A 10,658-nucleotide genomic window follows, 5' to 3' on the forward strand; every position below is an offset into this window, starting at 1 on the left:
GAAAGTAGAGGGTAGCATCTCTGTGAGCTCCTGGGAAGCCTTGCTAACAGAGTGGCTGCTGCAGTGTGGAATCTTGGAGTGTTGTGCTGGCTTCTTCTGACGTAGGCTTTGTACGGGGTCCAACCCCTTTTCTTCATACAACATCTGAATGTTACATACTTACTGCTGTCAGAATGATCTCAGAGATAAGTGCATTTATTAGGGATAATGTTCCACTTGGAAGGAGAAAGACAAGGTAGAATTCTTGGCCATCAACAGCCCCGTTGAGAGGGTCCATCCACCTTTGGCCTTCAGTTGGGTGCCTGTCTAGGAAACTGAGGGAGGACACTGTTTGTGGGGGTAAAAGAGAGTCTGGCTCACAATTTTCACAACAGGTCTATGTGGTTGTCCTGGCCACCACATTCTGTAGAGGAAAAAAAAATCTAAACTCCACTGTTACATCACGCTTCATGCTGCCCCATGTCCAATGTGCTAATACAGAAGCCAACTTGCAACTCTGTGTATGGCTCACCCAATGAACCCTGTCCTACCAAAGAAGATATCTTGCTATTATGCTTTGATGTTTCCCAAATCTTTATCATATTTAAAGGTAAAAAGTGTTATGTATTATGCTTACATAAGAAAAAAGCAAGCTGAAAAGTACTGAGGATCGGGGAAGGAAGGAAGGACAACCTTCTCCCCCACCCCCACCCCCGCCTCCTGTTAAAGGAAAAACTGAATGTGCCTCGCTCTCCAAGAAGTAAAATGCCCCTGACAGTCAGGAAAGACAGCCCCAATCTGTAGAAATCCATGCTGTCTTGGACCAAGAAGGAGAGGACAGCATTGGTAGTTGCATAAAGAGACACAGTCAGACCATCCATGGCATTGAGTTCCGGCTTGGTGCTTATTTGAGAAGTCCCCGTCGTACTCCAACAGACTGGTTATGGTTTTGCTGGCTGACCAAAATCATGATCGTAACAATTGGGGTTTGGGTGCCTTGTGAGTGTCTATGACAATTTCTTCCACCGTATGCTCTTTGAAATCATTAACCCCCCGTGCTGCGAAGTCTCGTTGTGCTGTAGCGTTACCTTGAAAATGCTGTCGCATGCCGTGGCTATGGTGAGCTGGCCTGTGCAGTCAAGCCAAGCAGGTCGTCTGTGTCTGAAGATGCCAAGTGGCCTCTCTTACCACTTCTCTTTCCTCACGCAGCCTCTGGGAACCAGCGTGGAAACTGCTTCCTGTCTCCTCCACTGCAAACATGTAATGTGTGCTCTCCTTTAGCAGGGAGAAGGCTATAAAGTGAAGACGAAGAAAGAAATTCGGAACGTGGAGAAAAAGACCCACTAGGGACAGTGACGTCACTCCAGGTGGGAAATGTCCTTTTGTCAACAGTGAACCTTTAAAGTCTCGAGAATTTTCTAGATTCTCTAAATAGGCGATTCGCATCTTTCATTTCCCTGATTCCACTGGGACAAACTCTGAACTGGTCCCTGTTCTTTTTCTGTATATGAGTACAGATGTCGATGTGTGTGTTTATATGTACATGTTTCTACACATGCATATGTACATATATACATATGCACATTGGACTTTAACTCCAGTTGGGTTTATAAAAATTCTCCATGTGTGGGGCTGGAGAGATGGCTCAGAGGTTAAGAGCACTGCCTGCTCTTCCAAACGTCCTGAGTTCAATTCCCAGCAACCACATGGTGGCTCACAACCATCTGTAATGGGGTCTGGTGCCCTCTTCTGGCCTGCAGGCATACACACAGACAGAATATTGTATACATAATAAATAAATTAATTTAAAAAAATTCTCCATGTGTATGGCATCGGCAGAAGCAGATGTTGAAAGGATTCAAGTCTCTCTCCTCTTACCATGAGGCTTCCATGGCAGGCAGCAGCCATATCCAGGGGAAGATTGCCAGACCAACCACAGTTCCAGCGGACTGTGCTCTAGCTAGCTGTTCTGATTAAAATACAGCTGTCACCAAGTCTAGTTAAATTAATAGAATCTATACACAAATGTTTATCTTATGTAAGCCTAGACACAAGAGGTTGATCATATGGGCTTTTTAGAATTTAAATATTTAGTAAGTGAGCTGTATTTACATTTGTTTGGACTTTGCCCCTGTTCCCCTTAACATTATTTTTTCTGGATTTCACATTGTTCTTTCAATACACATTCAATCAGAAAGCTAATTTGGGGTGAGAAAGTTATGTCCTCAGGGTCACTCCTCTTTCTCCTTTTAGCCCCTGGGTCAAAGTTACAAAGAATGGGTCTAGTCTCATTTTCTTATCTGTCTCCCCCTGCAGACAATGAACCCTAACATTGGAGTGCAGAAATAAGGAATTGGGAAATAACCTCATTTTAGGTACCTACAGCTCAGAGAGAAGTTTATTTTATTTTTGAGATGGGGTTTCTTGGAGCCCAAGCTAGCCTTGTACTTCCTATGAACCTGAGAATGACCCTGAACTCCCAATCCTCCTGCCTTCCCCTCCCTATTGCTAGGGTTCCAGGCCAGCAGCATGCCACACCACACGCAATTTATGTAGTGTTTAGGATCAAACCCAGGGCTTCATGTATGTTAGGGAAGTGTTTTACGTCTGAGCTACAGCTCCACCCTCCCAGGGAGATCCTTAATTCTGCCTGACAAACAACCCCCTTTCAGTATCTGCTCTACAGTGTCTTTCCTTTGCCTTCTATGAGGCGGTCAGTGAACTCGGCAATCCCATAATGCCTGCTGCACTAGGCTCACATTGTGGACTCTGGATGGGAGCCAGCCCTCACGTTGTGGCCACTGATAAGACTGAAAAAGGAAGAACCACAGATGTTCTGGAAACAGGATCCTATGTCTTTCTTTATGGCTCTTTACTTCTCACAGCCTCCCCTCTTGGATCAGTGCCATTAGCATTGCTGTAACATAAGGGACAGGCAGAACTAGGAAATAAACCCTAACAGGCTACCTCCAGAATGTTCGTCCTTGGAGCTCGCAGAAGACCTGACCTGGCAGTGATGGGAGGGTCCCCAAAAGATGAAAGTAAGCTGAGCTTCAAGGACTCGAGTTACTCATCTGTGGAGACTCTGGTCTTTACACCCTAAAGCCAAAAGGAAAAGGATTAGCTGTGTGAGATAGCAGCTCCACCACTGAGCCTGACAGCCCATGGACTCTGGAGAGCTCTTACTTTGTAGTCCAGGCTAGCCTAAACGTTGCAATAGCCTTTGTTGCAATAGCCTTAACCACTAAGTACTAGGGTCCCTGGCTCAGTGATAGAGTACTTCCCCAGCACGCATAAGGCTCTGTCTGGATTCGATCCCCAGCAGCCTACACACATACTCATGTACCCCTCATGTACCCTTTCCTGAAAACTGGAAAGTGCATGCAGGTAACCCTAACTTTTTTTTTAAAGTTTTATTTACTTATTTATATAGTGTTCTGCCTTCATGTATGTCTGCAGGTCAGAAGAAGGCACCAGGTCTCATTACAGATGGTTGTGAGCCACCATGTGGTTGCTGGGAATTGAACTCAGGACCTTTGGAAGAGCAGTCAATGCTCTTTAACCACTGAGCTATCTCTCCAGTCCAAACCCTAGCTCTTTAGCACTTTAGCAGCAGGGGCAGGACTAATGTTAGGGGACTCAGTGGCTCTCAGTGATTTCCAATGGCAGTCCTTCTGGGCTTGGGAGATCTCAGTGTGGCCATTGGTGGCACAGTGGAGGCAGTAAATCGGGGTGCTAAGTAGTTAACTATATAGGGTTTGGTCAAGTTACCCAACTTGTGTGTTGTCCTTTCCTCAGCAGGATAGGGAAGGGGCTTGGAATGGATGAGTTACCCCCCATAGAAGGAAAATATTAACACATCGCAAAGTTACAATACCCCCATAGAAGGAAAATATTAACACATTGCGAAGTTACAATACCCCCTATAGAAGGATAATATTAACACATTGCCAAGTTGTTTTAGAATTCAGTCGGTTCATATGTGTAAACAGCCTAATAGTGGCGGCTGAGCCACCAGCCCCTTCTGAGGTGGTTTACTAGATTCACTGTCAGTGGTTCTCATAGTAAACAGAGGCAGGAGGAGGCAAAGCTGACGTGAGGAACACCCCTCTCTCCTCTACAGACAGAAGTAGTTCGTGCCACTCAGGCCCCTGTTTCTGGGGACGTTTTCCCAGAACGCATCGAAGGTACAGATAGTTCTCTGTCTGTTTTCCTGATACATTTGGTGGAGACAGAATTGAAGCCAGGCAAGTGTGGCTTTTGGCCCTTGCTAAAACTCTTGCCGTTTTAATTACCTGTGCAGTAGGGGACATAATACTGCCCTGTTATTAGGACTGATGTAATTCACTTCAAAACAGTGCCAGAGATGTAATAAACACATAATAAAAATGAAAGAAATGCATTTTCTTTCTCTTTAAAAAATATGCATCTGTCTGTTCTAGGTATGTTTACTTTTGCCTGCTGGCTCTGTAGCTTCAACTGTTTTTAACTCAAGTTACTGAGCAAGAACAAATTCAAAAAGGCCTCATTTATTGCTCTTTCTTGGAGAGGAAATCTGTTCTGAGTTGGGAGCTATTTTAAACTAAGTTTTCAGTCAAGTGTGCTGGTGCAGGTCAGTAATTCTAACACTTGGGAGAGAGAGGTAGGAAGACCAAGAGTTCAAGGCCAGCATTGGCTATGTAAGACTTGGTCTCCAAAAAGGAAACTAAAAGAAAAACAAACCTTAATTTTAGATTATAGTTTCCTATTGTAATGAAAATTACTGGGTTTGTTGTTGTTGTTGTTTGGTTTTTTTGACACAAGATTTCTCTGTAGCTTTGAAACCTGTCCTGGAAAACTCACTCTTGTAGACCAGGCTGGCCTCAAATTAACAGAGATTCACCTGTCTCTGCCTCCCGAGTGCTGGGTTTAAAGGCGTGCGCCGCCACCACCACCTGGACAAAAATTATTGTTTTTAAAAAAGAAATATGAGTCAGCAAGATGGCTCCACAAGAAAAGGTACTTGCCAACAAGCCTGATGTAGTTGTTTGAAGGAGAGTGGCCGCCATAGGCTTATATTTGGATGCTTGGTTCTCAGTTGATAGAACTGTTTGGGAAGGATTAGGAAGTACGTTACTGGGGTGGACTTTGAGGTTTAAAACCCCACACTATTCCCAGTTAGCTTGCTTGCTCTCTTGCTCTCTCCCTCCCTCCCTCATGCTTGTGGATCAAGATTTAAGCCCTTAGTCTGTTGCCTTGTTCCCTGCCATGAAGGTCTTGGGGCTCACCCTCTGAAATTTGAAGCCCCCGATAAACTCTTCTATAAATTATCTTGGTCATGGTGTCTTAGTGCAGCAATTTAGAAGTAACTTGAGACATCCAATGACCTGAGTTCAATCCCCAGGACCCACATGACAGATGGACAGAACCAACTCCCCTAAGCTGTCCTCTGACCTCCACACATAAGCTGTGCCATGCACGCATATATGCAAACACACACTAAATTAAAATGTAACACAAACTTTAAGGGACTCAAAGAAAATGCTCTTAGACATATGATAAAGAGAAGGGAAGTGGGAAGGACTGAGGAGCAGGGCAGATGGGGGAGGGACGAACGGAAGAACAGCAGAATTCTCTGTTTCACAGAGCAGGTCCCCTGGAGTTTGGCAAGTGAGATGACCTGCAAAGGTGGATCTGTTTAGAACCCAGGGTCTGCCCTTTCTAGGGACAGGATTTAAAGGGCACTTGAAGAATAGGGAGGAATTCCATACGTGTTGATTAGAGTATATACACATTTGGAATGCTCTGTGTAGCTGATAGGCCACACTGTCTGCATTCCCAAAGTAGGCCTAGGGGCAAAGAGTGGTACCAACAGCACCTTAGGTCTTAGAAACTAATGCATAGTCTTATACTTGATCTACAAAAAACCAGAAGCCTTGTGTGCAGGTCACCCCAGCTGGCCATGCACACATTAAACCTCAGGAAGCATGCCTCCAACCCATCGAACGCTGGAGCCAACAGACTAGTCGGGATGGGGTGGTTGTTGTTTTCGACGCTGGCCCCTGTGGCTGTGGTCTGAACTTCGGGACTTATTAAATACTATCATGCAGCCCAGTGTGAGAACCAGGGGAGAATGTGACTTCAGTAGAGGATTTGGGGAATTAAGTTCCCAGTTGTGCACTGGGCTGGACTGCTGAGGGCTGCGGGTATGGAAGGGAAAAAAAAAAAAAAAAAAAAAACCTGAGTATTTCCAGAGGCCTCTAAAAGGGCTCTCGGTTCTGTACCCAAACCACCTATACTGGACCTGGAGCTGTGATCTCTAAGTATCAGTTAAAATGTTTCTTAATGTGAAAATAAATTAGTGGGATAGCATGGGCATGGCTGTGAATTTCTTCCACCCACCCTCACATACGAAAGGATATACCAAACTCAGGGAAACGTCACTCACATACGAAAGGATATACCAAACTCAGGGAAATGTCACTCCTTCGAATGAGTCTTAAGTCCCTTCCCTTAGTTACCGGTGCTCAGACCCTGGAGATGATTACAAATTCTTTCTGCAATGTCATTGCCATGGTCTCTGTGCTCACAATATCCCATCCATCAGAGGGCGCTCTCATCACACTTCGCATCTCATCTTCTAGCAGTTCCTTAGCCAAGGTTCTCATCCTCTTTACCCGACCCTGTTCTTGGTATAAAGTGTTTATATGAAATGTTATCCATCCATTAGCATTCCTAACCCATGGGGTTGGAACCCACCCACATTCTGGCTGGCTGACTAAGAACAAAGATTTGGAAGATCAGTACTGCTTTTAAAAAAATAGCCACAATATAGAAGGACATTTAATTATCTAGACAGACAAATGTTGGCTTCTATTGAGAAGACAAAGGCTTTGCTTTGTGATACAAAATTAACTTGGAAAGTTAGGCTGGTTATTAGAAAATGTAGACCTACAGATGGGAGGGAGTTCATTCAGGTTTTTAGTGGTCTCATGTGTATAGACACTTACTAGAGATTATTAAACTCTACATCATAGAAGAAGTATGGTACGTTAAAAACTTACATACCAAGGAAGCTGGGAGACACGAGGGAAAGTTTAGAGACTAGAGCTGGGAACGCCTCTTCCCTGAATGAAGAGGGTGACATGACCACAGAGCCCCATAAGCAGCCTGGTGCCTGGAAGATTAGGATTTCATGACAGAAACCAAGGTGTGAAAATCCTGACGGACAGGGTTTCCCCACCCTCCGTAATTGGATCTACCGAAGTGAGTCATTTTCCTTCCTTGGAGGAGGGCAAGTGTGGAAACCTCAGAGGAGTGGGTCCTTGGGTGTTCTTGGCTCCCATCGCCAGTGACCTGGGGGAGGGAGGTCAGCAGCAAACACACATGAAAAAGGCAGCCAGACCCAGAAACGGGAGACAGGAAGAGCTAGCTGTACTGGGTGTTTACACAGGGCAGGATGTCACGGGTGATCCACCCAAAGAGAAACCTGTCTGGGTAAACAAGCTCAAGGTAACCAGGACACCCTCTGTCCCCAGCAGAAATCAGACTCTAAAGGCTCTCCACGATCCACGAGCTACAGAAGAGAGTTGGCTGTTTGTGAGTGAACAAGTTTGTTTGGTTTTTCTTTCCTTTTTCTTAAATCCTTCCTGCTTCACTCTGGAATTCCAGTCTGTCAGCTTCTCCCCCTTGACTTCTGAGCGGTTCCTGAGATACCCCAAGTCAGTGGCTCTCAACCTTCCTAATGCTGCGACCCTTTAATACGGTTCCTCGTGTTGTAGTGACCCACACACACACCAACCATTTCGTTGTTACTTCATAACTGTAATTTTGCTACTGTTATGAATGGTAATGTAACTATCTGATATGTGACCGGTGTGTGGGGTCATGACCCACAGTTTGAGAACCAATGATCTTGTTCCTGGTCCACTAAGGTATTTTCCAGGCAGCCTCAACACCCTAATGAGGAGAACTAGACCCTTGTTCTCTAAACCCTTTATGATGAACAACAAAGAAGCCATAGATAAATTCTCCTTTGTCTATAAAATGAGTGAGGGAATATGTCTCAGTTGGTTAAAGCGCCTCCCGTGCAGGAAGCCCAGGCTTCAGACCCTACACCACACAACCTAGGTACTGTGACTGGGGCAGAATGATTAGGAGGTCAAAGTCATCCTAGGTCGCAAGTTCAAGGCCAACCAAGGCTACACATGAGACCCTGTCTCAAAAAAAGAAAGAAACCTAAACTCACCACCTACTGCTTCTCTCTCCTCAGGACCACGTGTTCATACTGCCAGTATTGAGAAATCCAGCAGAGAGCAGCCGGAAGGAAAATATTTACCAAGAAGGGAGTGTGGGTCTGCCGCCGCCACACACCAGTGACCTGATTTTTTCTTTAATGAAAAAGGAAAAATAAGAAAATTACTCATTTTTTTTATTTAGCATGAGCCAATTTATAGAGCATGGAAACTCACTCCCATTCCCAGGATCGACACACGTGCACTGAGCAATGCAGTCTAAGGTACAAGAAGCCATGTTGTTCAGACTTGATCTCAAGTAATTTGGTGTCATTTTTCAAAGAAAAAAAAAATAAAAGAAGGAAAGAAGAAACTGTGCGCCGGGAGGGACAGAAGATGGAAGGATCAACTCAAGAAGAAACTCTACAATTACTAAATCCACAACAGCTCGCCTTATTTTTCTTGGACCCAAACTGTCAGGGTATAAACACTGTTTCTTTTTTTTAAAGAAAAAAAAATTAAAAAAAAAATTCAATAGTTTTGCTGTAAATAATAACACTGTAAATTCTAACAACAACAAAAAATAGAATAAATGTTGATAGGCACCTGCCTCATAGAACACAGACAAGATATCACAGCTGCATCTAACCATGGGAGTTCCAAGTGACTTCACCCTGGACTCGGAGGAGCTTCTGGGGTGTGCGGGGACTCTTCACTGATTCTTGTATATTAGCAATGATAATGTTTGTACACGCAAAACTGCTAGCTTGATTTTAAAAAGAAAATGCAAATCTTTAACAAAAAAAAAAAAAAACCTGCTGCAAATTTAAATAATTCCCCAAATGAGGAATTCTGTAGTTCTGTGAAAAAAAAATTTTTTTTCTTCAGAATACTAATATTTTGATGCATGCATATCACCTTATTTTGATTAAACCTTTTCCAATTTTGCAAACACTACAGTCTCCTGCAACACAGGAGATTTTATCTGTAAACACAAAGCCCTTCATCTAATATTTGTTGCTATTGCCAACTTTTTCAATGAAATGACCAAAAATGGAAAAAAAAAATCCCACAAAACTATACAGTAGTTGCTTGGGGGTGTGATGGGGGAGGGCTGTTAGTGCTTACAGGGGGAAATTGCTTGCCACTGTATAGGTGGATGGTGCTCACAAGAGGCCCCAGTCATGGGTATTTAAAAATGGACTGACCAGAAACCCGTATCTAGGAGAATGGCAGCACACTGTAAAAAAGAAAAGAAAAAAAATCACTGTTCTTGTGTACTGGATCTGAGATGTAGATCCCTTCCAGTAAGCCGATCACTTGTAACCACCGTAGCAGTGCCGTAGGTTAGTAAGGCTGCGTCTTATAGAGCATCTTCCTCTGGGTTTCAGTGAGGTTCCTTCATCCGCTATCTTCACTTGAAATCGGCCCCCATGGACACCTAGCTCTAAATGACATGTATGGGAGAAGCAGACGCTGGATAACCTAGACAATTATTTAAGCATAAAATAAATTGTGTTCAACTCTTCACCTACCTGGGCTCTACAGTGTCCTTGTGTCCTCTGGCAAAGCGCAACTGTCTAAACCCCTGAGTCCCAGGGGTCCCCGTCTGTGCCTCTGGTCACTAAAGCCATAGTCTGAAACACGACACCCTCTCCCGAAAATACCAACCTTTGCGTAAATCCCACGCAGCATAAACTCATGCAAGAATTAAAAATGAAGTCATCTCTGTTTGCATCTATCTAGGCTTCCCCTCCCCACAAAAGAAGTTGGGGTCTATACAGCTACCATGTCAAGAAGTTATTGATTGTTGCTCCCAGGAAGCCGCCACCTGCAGTGGCTTTTAGCCCATAAAGCATTTATTTAGCTTTCAGTTTTTTTTTGTTTTTTTTTTTTTTTTTTTGGTCATTGGTTTTTGGTGGTTTGGGTTTTTGTTGTTGTATTTAAGATCTCAAATGTTTGTTTAGTTTAAGTGGCATTTGTTGTCAGAGCTCACGATTTGAGAAATTTTACTAGTAACTCAGGATCTTTATTTTTTTATTTTTTGTATGGGACATTGACCCTTGACCCTAAGGCCTCATGCATGCTAACCAAGTGAACTACTACTGGGCGGTACTCTCTGCCTTCTTTTGAGACAGGGTCTTCCTTACTTGTCCAAGCTGGCCTTGACCTTGCGAGCCTTCTGCCTTGTCAACTTACAGGCCTGTGCCACTAGACTGGACATGACATCTCTTGAGAAGCCACATTTGGCAGAAGTGGACCTCTATTCCAAAAGACGCTGAAGCCATGACCCGTGTGCTCTCCAGCCAGATACGTGGTCCCCAATGTGCCAGCCTCATTTCTTACCTTAGCCTGAAAGGCACTTGGAGTTTGGGGTTCACTAACTTCGTGATTCTGAGTTTCGAGAGAAAGATGTCATGCTGTTCTGACTTTGACCCCAACCCACAGCCTGGCATGATATAGTAG

At 44.1% G+C, this 10,658-nt stretch overlaps 1 protein-coding gene across 3 annotated transcripts in view; it reads left to right on the plus strand.

Annotated features, from left to right (window-relative positions):
- Ank3 (ankyrin 3) overlaps positions 1-9,716 on the plus strand; it is a 302,267-nt gene extending 292,551 nt beyond the window's left edge. For all 3 annotated transcript variants that reach the window (XM_038341994.1, XM_038341995.1, XM_038341996.1), the window contains 2 exons: positions 1,261-1,346; positions 8,231-9,716. In XM_038341994.1, the coding sequence (XP_038197922.1) occupies positions 1,261-1,326 (66 nt within the window). In that variant the 3' untranslated portion in view covers positions 1,327-1,346; positions 8,231-9,716. The remainder of the gene's footprint in view (positions 1-1,260; positions 1,347-8,230) is intronic.
- The last annotated feature ends 942 nt before the right edge of the window (positions 9,717-10,658 follow it).

The sequence above is a fragment of the Arvicola amphibius genome, chromosome 9 (genome assembly GCF_903992535.2).
Source record: "Arvicola amphibius chromosome 9, mArvAmp1.2, whole genome shotgun sequence".
In the NCBI taxonomy this organism is placed as follows: domain Eukaryota; kingdom Metazoa; phylum Chordata; class Mammalia; order Rodentia; family Cricetidae; genus Arvicola; species Arvicola amphibius.